Below are 23,714 nucleotides of genomic sequence, written 5' to 3' on the forward strand. Positions count from 1 at the left end.
ACTTTTTTCTGTCTAAACAAAAGTAGGATTGCATCTTTATTCGGTCAGACCCAGAATTTTTGAAACCATGTTATCTATACTTTGGTATTACTCTTTCAGAGATTTTGATGGAGTGCCAAATAAAATGAATTTTTGATTCACTGACTGATTGTCTTAGCTAAATACTATAATAAAATACTTGTGAGGAGGAAGGGTGGACATGACCTCCTTATCCAATCAAAAATGGCAGAAGTTAGACTTTGTGGGGACGAGGAAGAGCTTACTTCTCCACTGATAGACCGTGCCTTTGTATAGATGGCTTGTGGCAAGTTTGGCTTAAGGGATGGAAAGACTGTTGCCCTTCTAGAAGGAGCCAAAATAATTTCCATTCACTGCAACCACACGTAGTGCTGAGGAACTATGGGAAGAACTAACAAGTATCACTCTGCAGTCCCTGTAGCCAGGAGTGGGTTGAAGGAGCCCATCACACCCTACATTTTCTCTGCTTCCTAAATTTTCACTGCCCCCTAAATTTTTTTTTTCAAAGAAATATTTTTCAAAGTTATTTAAGACCTGCAAACCAGATGAACTGCCCTCCTCACACACACATTCTTTTTTAGCACCTCTCCACACCCTTTATGCTAGGTACTAATTGTGCTTCTGCAGCAAGACTCTCCTCATTTTTCTGATGTGTACAAGGCTGTAAACCACTTTAGGGCCTAAAACAGAATATGTGGAAAATGAGGAGTGAACAGCTCTCATCAGCCTGGGCAACTTTAGTCAGTGGTGAAAGATGATGAGAGGCCTGAAAGATGATGAGCGTTTCAGGCCAGGTCTGGAGGACCACAGGTTTCCCAAAACTGCATTCATGCAGCTGCAGTTGGCTGACAGACAGTCACTGGTGTGCTCTCAGAATCTGATCAGTAGAGAAAGCAATGATTCTTTATGGTGAAGCTGCTGTCAAGCTGGGAAAATTCTTAGGTCCTCTCTCTTCCTTAGATGGGTGACTGTTGCAGGTGGAAATAACCACACACCATGAACAGTAATGGAGGCACACAGTCACAACAGGTTATTCAATCTATAGATCATTTGAAGGATCAAAATAGTTATAGGAGTTCCATGTCATTTTAAATGGTGTGATAATTATTGCTTTTGGAAGACAAGGAGTTATAGGATTTAAGCTTCATTTTTTTCATTTCAGCAGAATATTAAACTTAGTGCAATAAACATTGTGATGACAGTCTCTTCTAAGTCATTCTGTGCAGCAGAAAAGTCAACTTCCTTCATGAAGGAAGTGTTATTCATTGCCATTAGCTGAGTGTGTTCCTGACATGGTGTGATGATAAACTGTGCACCATGATTCATGTTTGAAAATTGTCTGGCTCCCACACTTAGATTAGTAGTACTGTCTAAATGTCTTTATTAGGATATCTTAATGGCTGGTTGGTTGATTTGATTTTGTTTGTTTGTTTAAAACATTTTTACCCCATCTTATATCCAAAATGGATCTCTGTACAGCTTACAAACAGACAAAAACCATATTATATGTCTACATTTTATATTGTCTTTCCAACAAGTTGCCTAACTTGGCAATACAAAGCAATAATGTTTACAGTTTTCAAACCACCCATGAAGGGTTGAAATCCACTTTGACATGTGGAAGGGACCTGTTCTTGGAATGGCCATTTTACATCTTGTGCTAGATAATTGTTCAAGGTGAGTGAAATTGATGTTATTCAATTCTATAAGAGTTTATGAAAGGTTTCTGTGCTGGTTATGGTCCAAAGTCATGACAGGGCTGAGCTGCATCAAGCGTTTGGTTTCCATTCCTTCAAGGTGCAGAAGGAGTTCAGAAGTTTTCACCTCTGTTTTTAGTTGAACAGGGTTCTTCATCGTGGCCTCTGTGCATCACACATATGGGTACTGCACCTGCGCAGTGCCTGTGGCCAGAAGATTGATAGCTAACGGTTTGGCAGGAAAACTCTGCTCCCCTCCCCCCTAGCAGTATATATTAAGCGGAGTGTCCGCCATTTTCCAGTCTTTGCGACCGCCGTTCATTCTGCCTCGTGCCGCTTTTGCTCTCGCTCTGACCGTTCTCGTTTTCCTCAACTTTTGCAATTGTTCTTCTTTCCAAGTTTTAACAACCCCCATTCTTCGATAGTTCCTGTTGTTTCTCTTGTTGTTCTCTCGTTTATTCACTTTCTTTCTTTTCTAAAAACCAAAAATATATTATTACCCTCTGCACTATCTTCTCTTTTTCTTTTCTAACAATGGCTCAACGAGCGGCTTTCCGCAAGTGCACGGAATGTGGGTCTAAAATGTCCCCGGCAGACCCGCATGACCTATGCCTCCCCTGCTTGGAAGAAGGGCATAGGACAGACAAATGTGTTCATTATCTGGCATTCTCGAAGCAGGCCAGGAAGAACCGTGAGAACCACCTTCGTAGGCTTTTGTGGGACTGTGCACTTCTCCAATCAGACCCACTAGTTTCTTGCCCTGCTTTGACCACAGCTGTGGCTACTGGTCCAGCCTCATCTGCTCCACCAGCCTCTTCTTCCATGGCTCTGCCCTCACACCCTTTGGATGAAGGTGCGTCCACCATGGGCGATCGGCCTGCTTCCTCGCTGTGAAAAGCAGAAGCACAGCGGTTCTGACAAGCCGTCTGACCAAAAGAAGGCCAAAAAAGATAAGGCTGGGAAGCCGCCTTGAAAACCTAAGAACCCTGAGCATTCCAAGCACCGAGACTCAGTTTCGTTGGCGCCCTCCGTCCCAACGGCTGTTGCAATACCGACACCACCGGGTCCAACACTTCAGGCGGCCATGAGGGTTACCCCTCTGGGGTCCCCTCGGCACGTGGGCGAGCCAATAACGGAGCCTCTCCAAGCTCCACTTAGGGAATCGATCTCCGATGGGGAGATTCAAGATTCCCCGCCCAGGGCTAGGTCTCCCACACCTATGCCCCCAGCCAGACTGGACATGGAGACGGAGATGTCTCCTTCTAGGAGTCGGAGAAGCCACTCGTCTGAGAGAAGATCCGATGAATGGTACCATCCTCAATCTTCGTTCTGTCATGGATGGAAGTAGTTCTACGAATGGATCCATCCTTTCTTCCCAAAGTGGCTACCTCCTTCCACATGGGTCAAGAGATTGTCTTAACTGCCTTTTTTTCATCTCTGTTTAATCCGATTGAGAGATCCTTACAAACACTCGACATCTGCCTAGCCTTCTGTAGATCAAGGACTGAATCTATTTGACATTTCAACAAGCTCTTTGTTAAATACTCTGAGCAAAATCAAGGTTTTCTGGTTACTCCTCAGAGACTCTCCAAGTGGATAGTCCACACCATTACTCTCTCCTATCAGTTGGCTAAGATAGACTTACCTACAATCCCAGGGGGTCATTCTACTAGAGCTGTAGCTGCTTCTTCAGCCTTTGGGTCGGGAGTTCCGATTGACGATGTCTGTAGGGCTGCCACCTGGGCCAATCCACGTACATTCGCAAAACATTATCGGCTGGATGTCCATGCTAGACAGGACTGTTCCTTTGGAAGAGCCGTTCTTTCAGCTATTCTTCGTTGATGACACCTCCCTCCTCCAGTCAGGGTAAGCTTGCTAATCTACCCATATGTGTGATGCACAGAGGCCACGACGAAGAAAAGCAGGTCGCTTACCTGTAACTGATGTTCTTCAAATGGCCATCTGTGCAGTCACACAACCCACCCACTGGCCCCGCTCGGTGTCACTGGGTGGTGTTATTTCGGTACCGTGTTATTCTTGTCCTCGGTACCTACACAAAATTTTTCTCTCTTGTCGTCGATACCAACAAATTTTTCCTTACTTAGTTACAATTTGTTCTTTAGAGAGCGAACTTCCAGTCTGTCAAAGACTAGAAAATGGTGGACAGTCCACTCCATATATACTGCTAGGGGGGAGGGGAGCGGAGTTTTCCTGCCAAACCCTTAGCTATCAATCTTCCTGCCATAGGCACTGCGCAGGCGCAGTACCCATATGTGTGACTGCGCAGATGGCCACTCCAAGAACATCAGTTACAGGTAACCAACCTGCTTTTTCCTGAGTCATCCAGACTGAGAACTTAACACTAACTATGGGTTAAACAATTCAGCTTTATAATCCAGGGGCAGTTTCCAGTGCTGCCTATATGCCAGAGGGACCCACTTCTAGCATAATAGGGAGGTAATGGTTATTATAACAACTGGAAACAACCAAAATGTTCATTTCAATTCGTGGGACAGGCTAGCAAATAATGGCAAAGAGTGTTCCACTGCCCTCTCCATATCCAAAAACCAATAATTACCACTTCTTTTCAGGGTTGCTTAAGGAAGTGCTAACTTCTCGGCCACTAGTGGATCCCTTTGGCCCAACAGAATTAATGGAAAGACCGCAACAGTATTGGATACTTGAACTTGGCTTGTTTTAAACTACATATAGTTAGTATTAACAACAGCTCATTGTTCTACTCTGGGCAAGCCAGGAGGTGGCATTCAAAAGTTTCTGAATTCTACCTCCTGATCTCATGGGGGAGTGGGGGAGTCTGGGACTTGCTCTCTCTGAATTTCCTCTCCAGGGTGCAAGGGAGTGAGGGATGTGTAAACTGAGGGCTTAAAGTAGTACATTTCCATGACCATCTGTATAAGTGTAGCCAGTTCCCTGAGTGCCTGTGCAGTCATTTCTTAAATAATGTGAGAAGTTATTTACCTCCCTTCACAATTCTTTTGATGTGTCCCCCTGAGGAGTTTTGGTGGTGGTGGTGATGGTTGCCACCTTGCATATTTTTCCCGCCTTTTTCCTCTTGTGAAGAACCCAAGGTGGCTGACATAGCTCCATTTTATGCTCACAACCACAAGTTAGGTTGAGAGTAAGTGACAGGCTCAAAGTCACCCTTCATGGCTGAGTGGGGCCTAGAAACAGTCCAGCACTCAACATACACCACATTGGAATGAAGCAAAAGAAGCATATAAAAGAAAATGAATAGTGTAACATGTGTTGAAAAGTACTTTCTGGGGTATTTCTTCCTTGTGCTTATAGGAAGAATTCTGTAGAGTTGTAATCCTTTCTATTTTTCTACAGTTTTGCTTCAAATGTTTTCTCCATTTAGAAATTGTTAAATAACCAAGAAACAATGAGTGCAAGCTACCATCCTATATAAATTGCTTGAAATTTGCGTGGGCCAAGAGTGTTAGTTTCACCATATTAAGTTTAGAACAGAGGAGATTGCGCTGTAAGTTCCCCATTTGTACACAAAAATGTGAAGTGTCTATATAAAGACCATCAGTGTAAATACTGATTTAAAGGCGTATAAATCTCTAATGCAAAGGATCTGGCTAATCTGGTTGACTATGTGCAAATAACTATAAAATCATAAATTTAACAGAAACCACCAATGTCGGGTGTTAGCGCCATTACCCATGCAGCCAAAATTGCCCATTTCTTGCACAAGATGGGAAGTAATAGCCCCCTCGAGGATATCCCAACAAGTATTTGGGAAAAAAGCAAGGAGAAATCTCTGCCCCCAAAATAGCACTTTGTGGTCTGAGTATGCTCAGTAGGCACAAAATGCTCCCTGGCAGTTGAGCAAGGAAGAACAGAAAACAGAATGGAAGCAATAATGGAACAGAGTATCCTAGAAGAAGGTGTGGCTGGCTGGCATGCCCAACAGCAGCACTCTTCAGGAAAACATTTTGTTGCAGGTCCTGTTTGTGAAACTTACCAACATAATTGTTATTGCCCAAAGTCTGTAGAAATTCAAAGATTATAGAAGACTTATGTTGCAGCTCTTCAAACTATGTATCCCCTTGGCTGCAAGTGTTCCAGTTCTGTCATGTTACAAAAATACAATGTGATAAGACAGTTTTCAAGGAGGAGGAGGAGGAGGCGAAAGTGTGAGTGGGAAGAACTCCCACAGTACATAGCCTTACGTAATACAAACATCTTAAGAGGTTCACTTGGTTGTGACATGGGCATGTATGGTAGCTTCTTCCTTGTAATTTGTTGGACAGGATGGATTAGTTACATTTTGTGAATATGTTTATTTGTAAAGCTGGAGAGTCTTTAGGGTTAGCTTATCAGGAAATTAAACTGTAGAACAGACAGCATCCTGCTCAAACAAACCACATTAAGTATGCTTCACTGAACAGCACTGCAACTTATTAGTAAGCAGCTTGTAGCTGTTGCTGATATGATGTCTTCCTGGCTCTAGTTAAAGCTGGTGAGATGGCTGATTCAGGTTGATACCCACACAAGAGAACAAGTCACTTTCATTTGACCTATAATGGATTATTTGGGCAATCAAACTGACATCTGCAGGCTTTGGAAGCACAGCCTGCCCGCACAACCTCTTACGGGTGATGTTATGAGATCTTGATGAGCATGGCGTGTTGACATGGCATTTCATTTATTTGCTATCTACATGATAGCATATAGTGGTAAGAAAGATACAAATAGCTCAGACTCTCATAATTGCATTCCTGTCGCCTTGACTTATTTTGTGCTTCTCAGCTACTGTAATAAGGAAGATTTGGGAACCTGAAGCAATTATCTGAAGCTTCTTGTATCTTTGTGGTTATTTAATAATTCACTTTCTTCTGTCCTGTGAAATGCACTAGTACCATTAAGGCTTATGTCTTCCAGGTGGTGGGGGCTGGGAGGAGTTGGTCCTCTTCTTTGCTTCTGGACTCCTCCGTCTTTTACTTTCTGCTTGTTTTTAAAATTTCTTTTACTTCCCTCATGTCTTCCTTTGTTGCCACCGCCGCCGCCTAGTCAGTTATTCCCTGACTTTTAGCATCATAAGAAAAAATGCTAAGTTATGTTATATAGGCATCACTTTTTAGATTCAGGTCAGAGCAACTATATTATAGATAACATTGTGGAGCTTGGTAAATATTTGAGAGTACTATCCTCTAGCCTGCTCTTCCAGCTTATCCAGTAACTGATCAAGCTCGACTTCAGAGATTTGATAATGTATGGATTGCCAATAATCCATTCTGACAACTGCTGGAATTGGTGGAAAGTCTCCAAAAAATCATTGCATGAAGTGACCTTATCCCTGACAAACATTCTTAGATTTTGGAAGCTATAGGAACTGCAGTTAATGAGAACAGTCTGAGATCTAAACCATTCCTAAACCATAGTTTAAATAACGCACAGTTTGGAGATCACAATGTACTGTGCTTAGTTTAAAAATGTAAACAAAAGTTTTTTATCTCCTATTCCTAGTGTGCAAATAAGTACACGGTAGCATATATGTATCTGGGGCTCAGACAGGCCTATTTAGTTGATGGGAAACCATATTTTCCCCTTACTCCTTATTCAGGCCTAGGTGTGGTTGGAAAAAATGTTGCCCAGACTCTGAAGCTGAATGTAGTCTCACCAGTAGCCTTCTTTATAACCAAACAACTACATTGTGTCATTCCTGATTCTGAGTGTCATGGAAACAAAAATAGTAGCTTTTTTTTTTTCAATACCCCCAGAACATTGATTTCAGAAGGAGGTGCAGATATACTACAGAGGGTTGGATTTTTCTTGTTACATTTGTTGGTAAAGTCATGACTGGGGTGAAGAAAGCTTAATGGGTGGATCAAAAGTAGCTGCATGTGAGTTTGTAAGACTGCCTCACAATTTTTAAAGTCCTAGTATGTAGTTGGTCATCATGGTCATCATGCACTGGTCATCATGACTAACTATGAAGCCTTTGATTAGCTAGAATTAACTTTACAGTTAATTCTAGAAACTGTTTTCTGAAAATAAAAATCTCCCACACAGCACATGATTCAAGAACTAGCAAGTTTCATTTAAGGAAGATTTAGCATTTGCTTGCTTGGGACCTCTCTGCTTTCCTCTGAGAAAGACATGTCTCTTTTTATTGCATTTAGTCAATGCCTAATTAGTCTGTATTTATCTTTTCCTTCATTTTTTAGATTCCTTGCAATTTAACTTTCACTGTATACATTAAAGTGTAAGCCCATTTGGACAGATGTCTTTGTTTATGCATTTTATTCAGTTTTTAAGTACATCGCACATGGGACTGAATCAAGCAACCTTCGACCAGCCCAGTTGTACTTACCTAAATTTCAGCCCAGTATTTAAATACTAGCAGTAAGCATTGTAAACTTCCAACACATATACCCCTGGTTGCTCCATACATTCATGTAGACTTTGTACAAATTGGGCACCTCCGTTAATCAGTGCAAATCCATCTGGATTTGGAGCATCATCCAGCATCAGACTGAACCTTCATCTTTTTCAAGGGTCAGCAAAGTAATAGTTGAATTGTTAGGGAAGGCAAATGTGATACTTCAGTAGGGGTAGGAGGTGGAAGGATCAAGCCAAAACTTCAGAGCCTAAAATACTACATTGTTGAAGAATATTGCCTGAGTCAATTAAACAGAGAACATGTTAACAACAGTTTAATTTAGAAACTGAATTACTAGTGTTCTTAGGCTCTCCAACATGCAACATGTACTTGATGAGGGAAAAATACTTAATGATACTTGAAAATATATTTCTAAACGACCAAATGGCAAGAATTAACAGTAAAAGCTTTGAAGCCCAGTTTTCTGACCTTCTAGTGTTACTTCTTGAAAAGGTACACTGGGAGTTGGGGGTGGTATGTGTAATAGAAAGCTATTAAAGCAGCATGTTCTTGTTTGGTTTTGTGCATTAGTGTGCATATAGCTTTGTTTAATTTTAAGGGCTTGAAATGTAGCAGTGCAACTGCAACGCTCAGGGTTCACTACTTTCAAGTTGTTCACCATCATTTTGAGATATTACCCAATAGCAAGCTTCCTTAGGTTTGGTGTAACATGTAATTATAAGTTACTCCCTCTTTGTAATCTGTACTTTTAAGTTCTGCCATTTTCTTTTCATTAACCTTGCATCTGAAGTTAGAAGTTACCTGTGCTTTTTAACAGTGGTGGTTTTCTTTTTCAGGACCTGAACAAACGTTTGTCCCTACCTGCAGACATCAGAATACCTGATGGATACCTTGAAAAACTGCAGATAAACAGTCCACCATTTGACCAGCCAATGAGCCGACGATCTCGTAGAGCATCATTGGTATGTTTCTGCTGTTTTTCCTGCCTTTGAAATAACCTGATCGTTCATATGTGTAGGTAATACTTGGATTCCCTTCCAGATTCTGGAGAGGAATTCCTAGTAGCAGCAAAAACAGCAGGGTCTTATAGCATCTGAAGCTGCATAATGCATTCGATGGCATCTTGCATTAATTTGTGCTCTTGTGTGGTGCTGTGACACTTCAGTGTACTATTATCTCTTATATCATTTGACTTTTTGAACTCATTTCTTAGAAAAATATTTCCCCTTCTCTCTGTGCATCAGATAATATATACCTGAACACTTAACAGCTGGGAGAGGCAGCCCTTTTCTGTCAAGAACCTAATTCTGTTGGGGTTTACTGAAGATAGGGCCAAGGCCAGCAGTAGGCAAAATCAGCATCAAAAGTGGGCAGGTCATTGTTTTGTCTTGCTGCCACTCTCTTTTCTGATCTTTCTCTTTCAGACACCCCCCACCCTTTCACTCATATGTAGCAGTTTGCCTAGGAAGGGACAGATGCTGTAGACAGATCACTCTATCCTTGCAGGGGCGGGGAGATATTTGTCTGAGGATATCATGAACAGTAATAGGCTGTGGCCTTTGTGCTTTCCTTTAAAGCATCCCAAGAACAACTGGCTGGTCTGGATCAGGGAGGCAGCACCACAGGCCTAAACCAGCTTGCAGGGACACTCCAATCTGGTCCACACAGCCTCACAGGGTTCCTAAAGGGGTGGGATTTAAGCTCCAAGTTGCAACCCCAGAGGGATCCCCCTGGAGGTCATTGTCCCACAGCTGAGATTAGAAATAACACTGGGGATCACCCTGATGACCTATGCCAGCTGTGGAAACCCTAGTGCTATCTCTGGAAACAGCAATCAAGATACGTGACGTCAGGTTGATGGGGCTGTGCCGCTAACATCAACCAGCCTATAGTGGGCAGCTATTCTGCCCACTGCCATAAAATAGTTCTGCACCCATGGACTAAATGTGGAAGAAGTGGGCTTCTTCTGTAAGTACTATTTTACCGTAAACATCCTTTTTCTCCATCTTTTTGAATGCAGTTCTTTGCATTTTGAATAATGTCAAAGCTTTGTCACCCCAATCATTGCTACAACTGATCTCACTCCTTCCACAGTATTAAAAGCAAAGTTCTGCTGATAGCATAAATGTAATAAACACTGAAAGATCTGATAAAATGCAATGTATCTTGTTTCATTGATCTGGTTTGTGTGATCAAAATAGCCTACCATAGGTTGTTTAAGCCATGGTCGGTTGCAATGTGTACTGAACAGGATTTGCATATTCCATACCTAACTGTGGCTTGTTTCATTGCAAACGTGGGAACTGTGGGTCATGCAAGGATTACACAACAGCATAAGACCATGTTTTGTGCTGTTTGATTGTGCAAACCAGTTTAGTTTAATCTGAAAATTAAAACTGCTTCCTGTTTCATTGGTCATACCAGCAACAAGCGATGACTCCAAAACCTGGGACTTCTGGAAGGCCTCCCTGCTATGTAGGCTTCAGAGATGGCCCATATGCCAAATTTGATCAAAAGGAAGCTTAGCAAAGGGCTTTCCTTCTAGTTGTGTATACAGAGCTAGCAAATAGTTTGGACTGTTCCATGCTTTACACAGTGAACCCAACTACTACGCACAAAGACCCAGTTTTCATGATCACAGCTATACACTGTGGCTTGTTTAAGGCATGGTACATGGCAGTATATGCTGGGCAGTTATTAACTATTCAAGCTGTAGCTTATTGAGTCATCCAAACACATGAGGCAGGGGTTGGGCAGTGCTTAAACTAGCACAAGTCATGGGGTTGTGTGACAGTCATACGATTCCTAACCCCCCAGTTTGGATTACAGGATGAACAATGGCTTGAATAATCAAAAGGCTACACACATGCACTTGGATTGTGTACACTGGCCCACTCACTGTTTTCCTTTACAACAAATCCTTAAAGAATAAACATCATACAATACCTTTGCACATGCATCTTCTCCTGCAGCCAAACTGGTGTTATAGGTGCTTAAAGACAGTTGATTGACCTTCACCCATTATGTGTTTGCTGAAGGAAACACCAGTGTATGGCCTCAGTTGGCTTTGCCATGAAAAATGAAGAATGCCCTTTTTATTCTGGGCTGGCAAGTATAATGGCTTTACTTCTAAGAAAAAGAACTGAAGGCAACTGAAGCTAACAGTTGTTTGAAAAATGTGCCTTTATTTCTGTAGGCATTCTGAACAAGTTTGATGAATACTTGATGAATGTGATGAGCAAATAAATGTTAAAGATAACTTTTAAGAGTGGGATGCAGATCTTCTTTAAACAGCAACTTATTCTAAACATAAAAAGACAAGCTACCTCGCTGAGGATTATGAGCAGGTCTTCATGGACATTTTGTAGTGTTTAAGTTGAAATGAGTGCAATTAAATATATATTATTACATGCATTTGAGCTATAAATTAATTATTTATTATAATATTTATTATACCACTTTATTAAAATGTTGTGGTAACAGCTATCAAAGTTTCCAGGGTATTATTTATAATTGAAACACTTCTTATACTCAGGAGGAATAGATTCTGGAGATGTAGATTGTTTTTAGAATGGGTAACATTATTGCCTGTGGGATAGATAGATTAGGTTGCTGGTATGGTCTTCTATGGAAGGAAGCTAAAAGAGACTTAAACTGGAGTCAGGCTTCAAGCAAATTGGAAAACAGTTTCCAGCAAAAGCCAACCCTCACTGGGGCAACAGAAATAATTTATGATGAAAGGCAAGGAGGGAGTTTTATGGCTCACTTGGGCCTTTCTTTGAGTTGAGATGGTTATGATTTATATCCTGCCTTTTTTTCCCTTCAGAGAACTTGAGGCACTTACATAATTCCCTTCCTCTCAAGTTTATCCTCACAACCACCCTGTGAGGTATGTTGGATTGAGAGTCTGTGACTGGCCCAAAATCATCCAGTGGGCACCATGGCTGCATGGAGACTAGAACCCAGATCTCCCAAATCCCATTCCTGCCCCCTTAAACTCTACACTCCACTGACTTTCAGTATTCAATAAATACACAGTTTATTGAATGAGATATGAAGAGTGCGTTGTTCTTAAAGTGGGAGATGAGAGAGAATAATATAATGTGACATGCACAAGAATGAATACACACATGAGCAGAACTAAGCATTTCAAATACATCTTCTAAAAAGTGCCTATAGGTGTTTGAAACCCTCTTCCCTCTCAAACAGTTGTTTTTGTAGGAATGAGGTTTTTAAATCTTGGGTAGGAAAAATGGCACCCTCCTATGAATGTAAGTGTCTGAAATGAAACAACCCTTACAGGATTCCCATGTAGCACCACTTCCCCATCCATATTAAGAGACCTTCTTGCACCTTGTAAGCCGAGACTGGGCAGCTGTGTTTGGGCTTGCGGGCATGCATGTTGTCCTTCTACTCTGTCAATCTCTTCTTTGGAGAGCTACAGTACTTTGTTTTTAATGAAGTCAATGCCCAGATGTATGGCTTGAAGGACTGCCTGCAGAGCAGCCTTTAGAACATGTTGCAAATTGTGTTTAGAAGACAGCAAATCAAGATAATTTTTAAGTTGGGCCATTATTTTGCAGTGTTGATAGTTTGCCTCTGAAAACTTTTGCACTAAAACCATAGCTTAATGGAGGAAATATTTGCCCAGCTTAGTGTGTACTGACAGGTGCAATATTGTGTTCGCAGTAAAGTGTTACCATGACATAATGCTAGTTCATCTGTCATTTATTACAAAGAAAAGTCTATACCTAACATTTTAACTCCCCTGCGGTAATAGAAAGCACTTTTACTAATCTGATACTGTAGTCAGCTAGTTTCCAGTTAAGTGCTAGTTTGAAGGGAAAAAAAGACAATAGTTTGTATCCAGTGGTGTCATATTGCTTGCATAAATTCTCTACCACTGGCAGAAACCTTTTTCATCCTTGCACAAATGTTAAATCCAGTGTCCAGTTTCTGTTCCAAGATGTTACACAAGCCCGTGCATTACTCAGGATCCTCTGTCAGTTACATTGATGCAAATAGCTGGTACTAGGATCTAGAAAGGACTGTATTTAACAAGTAGGTTTATGTGTTTCCTTAAATTATACCTTACCTTTCTACCAGGTAATTGTGCTCCAGGCCATTTGTAGAAAGCCAAAAATAAATGCCAGAAATTAAGATAAAAACATAATTGAAAAATAATAAAACAGATGCATTAAAAAACACAATTAGAAACACAGTGTTTGCTACTTGACTGCTAGGTGTTAAGGCCTGCGAGATAAGGTAATTTTTGTGCTAGCTCCTCTTTACCAGTAATTTGCTACCTGCAAAACGGCTGGCCAGTTATTCTTGGCATGCTTTCCAGAGTCAGGGTAGCACTTTCTTTGGATAAGGACTGTGAGGGCTGCAAAGAAAGGAAATGGCAAAGGAGAGTGAGGATATCTTAAGGCTGCCGTCTCCAGGTGTTCTTCTTTGTGGTCTCTGTGCAATCACACATACAGGCATTGCTGCACAGTGCAAGACAGTGGATAAGAGAGAAACTTCAACAACTAAACATCACGAAGTGAGCAGGAGCCCCAGGAACAGAAGGGGACAAGGGAGAAGAGGAGGACAAGCCTGATCTGGATCCTTACCAGACCTTACCCCATGACTTGATGTCAGGCTAGAAGGGCTACCCAATTAGAGGGCTTGCATAGATCTAGGAGGCTAGCCCTTCTCCAGGTGGGTACACCCAGAGGGGTGGAGCCCAGGGCTACTGAAAAGGAGGGTTCTCAGAAGTAGTTTCTAGTTTGGGCTCAACAAATCACTTTATTCTTGCACAGAGACTCACCTTATGGCTATAGGTTTTTAGCTGTGCATTGGACTTATTTTATATTGTTAATTCGTTTTATATTTTTAATGTATTATATTTTAATGTTTTGTGAGCTGCCCTGAGGCTTCGGTGAATTGGGTGGCATAGAAATTTTCTAAATAAATAAATAGCTAGCACTTTTGGGAAGAGACTGTCTGTTGTTAGAAACAGATAAGGGGAAAACCAGCTCCTGAGAGGAAGCAGTATTGCTGGGCCCCAAACAAAGCAGCTTTGCAAACATGAGCTTGCACACTCTGCCTACGCAGTTATATGGCTTTCCTGCCCTTTCCTCTACACTGTATTCTCCTACAGTTTCAAAAATCTGCTCCTAAGGGTCAGGGACAATATAGGCAAATTTATATGTCTGTTCTTGTCCCTCTGTTTTCAGATAGGTTATGTCAATGACAGTGTTGCTGCTGCTGCTATCTTTCATTTATATACCACCCAAAAGCTGAAGTTCTCTAGGTGGTTCACAGGAGGTCAAAAAATACAAAGCACGGATACAATAAAGTGTAAAATACACATACAGTAAAATGCAGCATATAACATCAGTATGCAAAAGCTTAAATGAATAACTGACAGGTCCTATAATACACCTTTAAACACCTGAGAGTACAGGACAGTTTTAATCTGGTGCTGAAATTTGTGGGCCTCAGTGAATAATAATTTCATTGTAGATAATCTGCCCTTTGTGAAAATCTTGGTTGTTACAGTACTTCTATGTGAACTTACTTCTTGCTTTTATTACAGTCAGAGATTGGATTTGGAAAAATGGAAACCTATATCAAATTGGAAAAGCTTGGTGAGGTATGTGTGAAATTACCTTCACCCCTTAAGATGGGGGGGGGTGTTATTCCTTAATATTTATTCTGAAATCTTGTCTTTCTTACAACAACTCTGTTTGGGTGATGAGCTAGTGACATTTAGAGACAATGACTTACCTAAGCCCACTGAATCTGTCCAAATCCAAGGACAACATTCTATCAATTTTTTAATGCTGGGAGTTGTAGGGGGGTTTTTTCTGGATCAACATGCATAGGATTGCACCTTAACTGTGTTCAGGATAAAGGATAGGGCAGGTCTAAAACCAATAGTAAGGATATTTTGTTTGCCCAGAGTACTAGGTCTTTTGCAACATAGGAATTTGAGACACAGCTGAGACTTCAGTCAGGTCATCTGATGTATATCCAGCGTGCTCAAATATTATATGGCTTGTTTTCTTCTGGTTATACATTACATACATTGCCCTGGGAAAAGATTATCTTATGAAAAGAGATGTGTCACTTGTCTAGATTAGGGAACAAGCTTACCTAAGTTGTTTTAGTAGGAAAATTTACTTTTATAAAAGTTGTGCTGCAGTAATTAATTTAAAATGTGTGTTTCTTTTTATTTTCTCACATTTTATTAGGTATATAAAAGAGGAGACTTAATAGTGCTCCTATCACTTAACTGTCGCTAGGGAATGCTGGTCTCCTTTCTCTGATCTCTCTTCACCTCCTTTGTTTTTAGACTGACAGTTCTTTGTACTTTCTCTGACCATGAACTGTTCATTTGTCACAGACATTAACCACAGTTGTGACTAACCAGAGTTCTGACTTAAATGTAAATCACTGTTTGGAATTGTTTTAAAATCCTGTTTAACTAGGACCACATGTTTTCATGTTGGGCTTAATAAATGAATAAATGGTGCTAGTCCACTGAAAAGTTCTGAAAACATGAAAATTGGCTTGTTTGCAAGCCAGAATTCATTTTTAGGGGGCTATGTCTGCTCAATTCATTTTTCAGGAAATTGCAGTCTGCAGTGGGGATGGGATGGGATGGTTCAGTTCCAGTGGCAAAGATGGCCCCTAGTCTTCCCAAAGTTGCCCATCCATGAAGTTACCCATTCCATCCTTCAGTTTCCTGGAGCAGGCTGAGAAGTCTCTTGTCTGAAATTCTGTAGAATCACCATCAGTCAGTCTAGACCATTGTTGTTGTTAGTCGTGAAGTCGTGCCCAACCCATCGCGACCCCATGGACAACATTTCTCCAGGCTTTCCTGTCCTCCACCATCCCCCAGAGTCCACTTAAGCTTACACCAACTGCTTCAGTGACTCCATCTAGCCACCTCATCCTCTGCCGTCCCCTTCTTCTTTTGCCATCTATTGTTCCCAGCATTAGGCTCTTCTCCAGGGAGTCCTTCCTTCTCATTAGGTGGCCAAAGTATTTGAGTTTCATCTTCAGTATCTGGCCTTCTAAAGAGCAGGCAGGGTTGATCTCCTCTAGGACTGACCGGTTTGATCACCTTGCGGTCCTCCAGCACCACAATTCAAAGGCCTCAATCCTTCGGCACTCAGCCTTCCTTCCTTATTTATTTATTTATTTATTAAAACATTTCTAATGTTATGGTCCAGCTTTCACAGCTATACATTGCAACTGGGAAAACCAGAGCCTTGACTATACGCACTTTTGTTGGCAGGGTGATGTCTCTGCTTTTTAGTATGCTGTCTGGATTTGCCATAGCTTTCCTCCTCAGGAGCAAGTGTCTTTTAATCTCTTGGCTGCAGTCCCTGTCTGCAGTGATCTTGGAGCCCACAAAAATAAAATCTGTCACTACCTCCATTTCTTCCTTATCTATTTGCCAGGAAGTGAGAGGACTGGATGCCATGATCTTAGCTTTCTTAATGTTGAGTTTCAAGCCAACTTTTGCGCTCTCCTCCTTCACCTGCATCAAGAGGCTCTTTGGTTCCTCTTCACTTTCTGCCATGAGCGTGTTATCATCTGCATATCTGAGGTTCTTGATATTTCTCCCAGCAATCTTAATTCCAACTGGTGATTCATCTAGCCCCGCCTTTCTCATGATGTGCTCTGCATATAAGTTAAATAGGCAGGGCAACACTATACAGCCTTGCCGCACTCCTTTCTCAATTTTGAACCAATCAGTGGTTCCGTGTCCAGTTCTCACTGTTGCTTCTTGACCCGCATACAGGTTTTTCAAGAGACAAATAAGGTGGTTTGGTACTCCCATCTCTTTAAGAACTTGCCACAGTTTGTTATAATCCACACAATCAAAGGCTTTAGCATAGTCAATGAAGCAGAAGTAGATGTTTTTCTGGAGCTCCCTAGCTTTCTCCATGACCCAGCGTATGTTGGCAATTTGATCTCTAGTTCCTATGCCTCTTCGAAATCCTGCCTGTACTTCTGGTAGTTCTCGATCCACATACTGCTGGAGCCTAGCTCGTAGGATTTTGAGCATAACTTTGCTAGCATGTGAAATGAGTGCAGTAGTGCGGTAGTTTGAACATTCTTTGGCATCAGAATGTAAACTGACCTTTTCCAATCCTGTGGCCACTGTTGAGTTTTCCAAATTTGCTGGCATATCAAGTGTAGCACTTTTACTGCATCGTCTTTTAAGATTTTGAATAGCTCAGCTGAAATACTGTCACCTCCACTAGCTTTGTTGTTGCTCAGGCTTCCTAAGGCCCATTTGACTTCACATTCCAGGATGTCTGGCTCGAGGTCAGTGACCACCCCATCGTGGTTATCAGGGATGTTAAGCTCTTTCTTGTATAGTTCCTCTGTGTAATCTTGCCTCCTCTTCTTAATCTCTTCTGCCTCTTTTAGGTCCCTGCCATTTTGGTCCTTTATCATGCCCATCTTTGCGTGAAATGTTCCCTTCATATCTCCAATTTTCTTGAAGAGATCTCTGGTCCTCCCTATTCTATTGTTTTTTTCTATTTCTTTGCACTGTTCATTTAAGAAGGCATTATCTCTTCTAGCTATTCTCTGGAATTCTGCATGCAGTTGGGTGTATCTTTCTCTTTCTCCCTTGCCTTTCACCTCCCTTCTTTCCTCAGCTATTTGTAAAGCTTCCTCAGACAGCCATTTTGCTTTCTTGCATTTCTTTTTCTCTGGGATGGTTTTAGTTGCTACCTCTTGTACAATGTCGCGAACCTCCATCCATAGTTCTTCAGGCACTCTGGCTATCAGATCTAATTCCTTAAATCTATTTGTCACCTCTACTGTATATTCATCAGGAATATGATTTAGGTCATACCTGAGTGGCCTAGTGCTCTTCCCTACTTTCTTCAGTTTAAGCCTAAATTTTGCAACCAGAAGCTCATGATCTGAGCCACAGTCAGCTCCTGGTCTAGTTTTTACTGACTGTATAGAGCGTCTCCATCTTTGGCTGCAGAGCACATAGTCAATCTGATTTCTGTGTTGACCGTCTGGTGATGTCCATGTGTAGAGTCGTCTCTTGGGTTGTTGAAACAGAGTGTTTGCTATGACCATCGTATTCTGTTGACAGAATTCTACCGGCCTGTGCCCTGCTTCATTTTGTACTCCAAGGCCAAACTTGCCTGTTATTCCGGTTATCTTTTGGCTTCCTATTTTAGCATTCCAATCCCCCATGATGATAAAGACATCATTTTTTGGAGTTAATTCTAGAAGGTGTTGCAGGCCTTCATGGAATCAGTCAACTTCAGCCTCTTCAGCACCAGTGGTTGGGGCATAGACTTGGACTACTGTGATGTTGGATGGTTTTCCTTGGATTCGAACTGAGATCATTCTGTCATTTTGGAGATTGCATCCCAGTACTGCTTTTCCTGCTCTTTTATTGACTATGAAGGCTACTCCATTTCTTCTGAGGGATTCTTGCCTGCAGTAGTATACCTGATGATCATCTGAATTAAATTCACCCATTCCTGTCCATTTTAGTTCACTGATTCCTAAGATATTGATATTCAGTCTTGTCATCTCTTGTTTGACCACATCCAGCTTGCCTTGATTCATGGATCTTACATTCCAGGTTCCTATGGAGTATAGATCTCTGCAGCATCGGACTTTCCTTTCACCACCAGATATATCTGCAGCTGAGTGTCCTTTTGGCTTTGACTCAGTCGCTTCATTCTTTCTGGTGCTACTAGTACTAGTTCTCCGCTCTTCCCCAGTAGCATATTGGACACCTTCCGACCTGAGGGGCTCATCTTCCGGCATCATATCTTTTTGCCTTTTGGTACTGTCCATGGGGTTTTCATAACAAAGATACTGGCGTGGGTTGCCATTTCCTTCTCTGGTGGATCACGTTTTGTCAGAGCTCTCTGCCATGACCTGTCCATCTTGGGTGGCCCTGCTCATAGCTTCATTGAGCTACACAAGCCCCTTTGCCATAACAAGGCAGTGATCCAGAAAGAGAGTCTAGACCAGGGGTGGGCAATTAATTTTCCTATGGGGCCACATGAGAAACTTTGACAGTTGTTAAGGGCCGGACCAATACACTTACAGCTCTGCTCAATATATATCTCTATAAAAACAGTAAATGAAACATTACAATGATACAGTGCAAATGTGGAGCACAGAACAACACCATTTAATGAATATTCACAAAAACATTAACATTAACATTACATGGAAAGCAATAAATTCAATTCAATTTAGCAGATCCTTCAAAATAAAAGCAGTGCAGTTGTATTGCTTGCATCTATATTACAACGATATATATTTGCATTGACTTTTAATTTGCTAGTGACCTCATGTGGGCCAGTCAGGGTCAGCCATCGGGCTGGATGTGGCCCGCGGGCCGTACAATGCCCAGGTCTGGTCTAGACCATACTAAACTAAATAGATCTGTCTGATTCAGTACAATGCAACTTCCTGTGTTCTTATAAGTGAGGCAAAAGGATTGCTTAACCAATAAAGCACTTGGGCATGTTAAATATCTTCCACCTCCCCTGTGCTTTCACTGAAAAAGTTTTAAATGTAGTGAATGTAGTGTTGTATATTTCCACTTCATTTCTTAGTTTCAAGGCAAAGAAACAAGAGACAGCAGAATTCATATAATCAGATCCCTCCTTTTGAGTTAAGGATCTTAAGGCAATAATCATTTGTAAGTGTAACAGCTTGAGGTATCCTCATTGTGTTTTATTAAATCTGATACTGCTAATCCACCTTTTGGATTGGTATGTGAGGAAATGCAACTTTGGGCCCTGTAAAATATAGTCTCGGTTTGTTTCAGATTATTTTAGAGTATTCTAAATTTATGTAATTAAAAACACAAAATAACTGGTAAAAATCCGATTTCCCTTTCTTCTTGAATTAATGTGGAACTTGCTAGTTTTTGTTGAAAGCATGTTTTCTTTTTCACTTGCTATACAGGGCACCTATGCAACAGTATATAAGGGAAGAAGCAAGCTGACAGAAAACTTGGTAGCTTTAAAAGAAATCAGGTTAGAACATGAAGAGGGGGCCCCATGCACAGCCATTAGAGAAGGTGAGCAAATAATTTTCTTGAATTGCAAAGCTTGTGCCAGTTGAAATTCTTGTTGTGTGACTGACTGTGTATTCTTCATGAAAATACATCCAGCCCTGGGCCTTATTTCCACCCCAAGTGGAGTGGGCCAAATTAATCAGGGCCCTCCATGTTCAGTTTTTGCTTCTCCCATTGGTGAAAGGAGCAAGGTGCAGGAAACACAGAACCCTAAGGCTTGCTTTCAGTCTCTTGCACACTGAGGAAAGCCTAACCCAAAACAACTGGCCTGATTAAACTTTTATTGTTTTCTCAGTGGTAATAGGTATGTTGGTGTGCTCTCAGTTTCCTAGTGTGCCCAATGATATGTGTATCTCATATTAAGCAGAAGATGTGGGGCTTACTTAATTTTTGTGTTCAGGATGTGTTAGTAGGACAGACAGTCTCCCTAAATTCCCTGCAACATTGGTCATTCAGCACTCCAAGCCAGCAGGTACAGACAGTGAAGCGAAGGCTTTTTGCTCAAGTGCCAAACTGAACTCTGTATAACAATGAGAAGCAACTCCTCTTAAGATGAAACAGGCTGTAGCCTTGGTGTATCAGCAGATCGAAACCACAGCAAGTTTTCTTCTCTTGAAATGCATGGTTTCAAACCTACATTTTCCATGACATATGTTATCTTTTCTTTCCTCTTTCCCTGTAACACATCAATAGTTAACTATGGCAAGCTTCTGTTTTCACACTTCCCACAGATATATTTTGGGCCCAAACCTAGAGCGGTTTTCCCTAGTCTGGGGCCCTTCTGATTTATAGTCTTCAAATCCCATCAGCTCCAGACACCATAGCCAGTGGTTAGAAATTTTGGAAGGAATCAGGTTGAGGATGGCTGCTGTAGAGAATTCAGCATCTGCCTGAATACCACTGAAAATGTGAGGTGCTTTCATCGTAACTGGACTAGACTGCAGCTTCTTCCTTGTTCTGTAGCACATAAATAGAATTAATGTACATTCAAAAAAGAATTATGACCACCATCCTTTGTACATTTCCTGTGAGTAAGCACCATTGAACCCAGTAGGAGTTACAAATAAGTAAGCGTATCTAAATTATTTTTGTCCATTACCCTTTTAACACAACAGTATACATACTGTTTACTTTCCCCTTTACTTATCAGTCATAACACTTACTCTGTTCTTTCCTTTTTGCAGTGTCATTGTTAAAAGATCTAAAACATGCAAATATTGTTACATTACATGATATTGTTCATACAGACAAATCCTTAACCCTGGTCTTTGAGTATCTGGTAAGTTTTCATTTTATTTGCCTTAAGTTTCTTGGTTGGAATGTTTAAAAACTTAGTTTGTTTCTACTTTTATTGTCACAATTTCTTAAATGTTCTCTAGTGAGCCAAGAAAATGAAATCCTTCCAAGAAAACTGGCATTCTTCCCATCTATGCAGAAAGTTCAGTTATTGGGTAGTATAAAAATGAAGTGAAATGAATGAATGAATGTTCAGTTACTAGAGGCAGCCTGTCTTTCCCCCAGTGTTTACACAAGCTTAAACATTTTCTAAGAACAGTTAAAGTAGGTCTGATAACTGATAACAGAAATAATATTAGTATTAATTGATTGGTTATCTGCCTCTTTGCCAATGAAGGAAGAATTAAATATCTAGGAAGCTGACTTATACCAATTCAGACTACTGGGTTCTATAGCCCAGTATCGATGAAACTTACTGGCAGCATCTGTCCAGGGTGCCAGGCAGGAGTGGTTCCAGGGCTGCCTAGAGATGCCAGGGACCTTCTGCATGCAGAGCAGAGGGGAAGCTGTATCAGTGGGGCTTTTCATCCATTGCTCCATGGTGGTGCACCTGTTTTGGGGATGGTGTTCAGCACCATGGATAGCTCAGATAAAGCTCAAAAGAAAGCCTGCCGTGGCTGCAGAGCCCCGCTGACCAAGGAGTCACCTGCACCTGCTGCAAAGCGGGTGCTCTGCCATTGTGCCACAGTCCCTCATTAATTCACTGCAGTGGCCATAGCCAAGACATCATAAGCACAAGTAAGTGTTTTGTGAGACGCTAAAAATTTACAGAATAAATAAAAGTAATGGTGTAATAAGGATGAACCAGCTCTGTGAGTGGGAAAGCGTTCTTTAACACATTTTCCATTCTGTTACAAGGATACAACAGAAACAAAACTGCATCAAAAATGTATAAATGTATCATTAACTCTCAGATTCACTGTCTAAAATTTGCCCTCTCTGATCTAAAGCTGACCCCTAATAATTAATTAATGAGGGCTTTCTTTGATCAATCGGTCAGCCAAAACTTGCCACACTGATTTGATCATACACTTGATTCAAGCTGGCATGGTTGTAACTATCTCCCTGTGCCTTAGCAAGGAGATGATGGAAAGAGCACATTAAAAGAATAACCTACCCAATTTATTTATTTATTTATTTATTTATTTAAAACATTTCTATGCCTCCCCATCGCAATAAGCCTCGGGGCGGCTCACAACATCAAAAAAAAACAAAAAACAAAAAAATACATTAAAATCCCAATACAATAAAACCCAATAAAATACAAAAAATACAATACAATGAGCATACATAGCCCTTTTAGCCTATTTTATTCAGACCATTTTACAGCTTGTTAAGCCAACCTTGTCAACCTTTGGTTTGTTTCATCAGGACAAAGATTTAAAGCAGTATATGGATGACTGTGGGAACATCATGAGTATGCACAACGTAAAGGTCAGTCTTATTCACTAATTTTCAGCATTTTTGCTTGTTTAAAGCACAGATGCACCTTAACATTCATTTTCTAGCATCTGTTCCTAGGAGAGATGTGTTGGACCTTTTTCTGTCAGAGGGGCCAATTTAATTTCAAGGAAGCTCTTGTAGGCTACATTCTGGGAATTCTGGGCTTTAAAGCAAAGGGGCCAAGGATAACATGCCAGCATATCTGAGCTTAAAGCATTTACTGCCAGTAACTAGGCCTCTTAAAAATGGTTAAAAAGGTAAAGGTTTCCCCTTGACATTAAGTCCAGTCATGCCTGACTCTAGGGGGCAGTGCTCATCATCTCCGTTTCCTAGCCGAGGGAGCCAGCGTTTGTCCACAGACAGTCTCCGTGGTCATGTGGCCGGCATGACTAAACACCAAAGTGCACGGAACGCTGTTACCTGCCCACCAAAGTGGTACCTTTTTATCTACTTGCATTTGCATGCTTTTGAGCTGCAAGGTTGGCAGGAGCTGGGACGGAGCAATGGGAACTCACCCCATTGTGCATATTCAAACTGGCAACCTTTCAGTCTACCAGCCCAGCAGCACAGCGGTTTAAACCACTGCACCACCTGCAGTCCCAGTGGTTAGAAGTTGTAACCATTCTAAAATGGTTAGAAGTTGCATAAAACCTGGAATTTCCTGAAGGATTTCCAGGGGGAGCCAAGAAGAAAGTGAATAGGGCTAAACAAGGGGGCATGACTTTCTGGGGAATTCCGGAAGACCAAACTTATTATTTTTTATTATATTTATATCCCACCTTTCTTTCAAGGAACTCAAGGCAACTTA

General features: G+C 41.3%; 1 protein-coding gene across 1 annotated transcript in view; it reads left to right on the forward strand.

Annotated features, from left to right (window-relative positions):
- The window catches only part of CDK17 (cyclin dependent kinase 17), a 95,825-nt gene that overhangs the window by 54,572 nt on the left and 17,539 nt on the right, over positions 1-23,714 (forward strand). Inside the window, exons 5-9 of the mRNA XM_044455699.1 lie at positions 8,925-9,050; positions 14,672-14,728; positions 20,056-20,170; positions 21,352-21,446; positions 22,835-22,897. Coding sequence (XP_044311634.1) covers positions 8,925-9,050; positions 14,672-14,728; positions 20,056-20,170; positions 21,352-21,446; positions 22,835-22,897 — 456 coding nt within the window. The remainder of the gene's footprint in view (positions 1-8,924; positions 9,051-14,671; positions 14,729-20,055; positions 20,171-21,351; positions 21,447-22,834; positions 22,898-23,714) is intronic.

Source organism: Varanus komodoensis, unplaced genomic scaffold, assembly GCF_004798865.1.
Source record: "Varanus komodoensis strain SLA01 unplaced genomic scaffold, ASM479886v1 scaffold8, whole genome shotgun sequence".
Classification (NCBI taxonomy): Eukaryota; Metazoa; Chordata; class Lepidosauria; order Squamata; family Varanidae; genus Varanus; species Varanus komodoensis.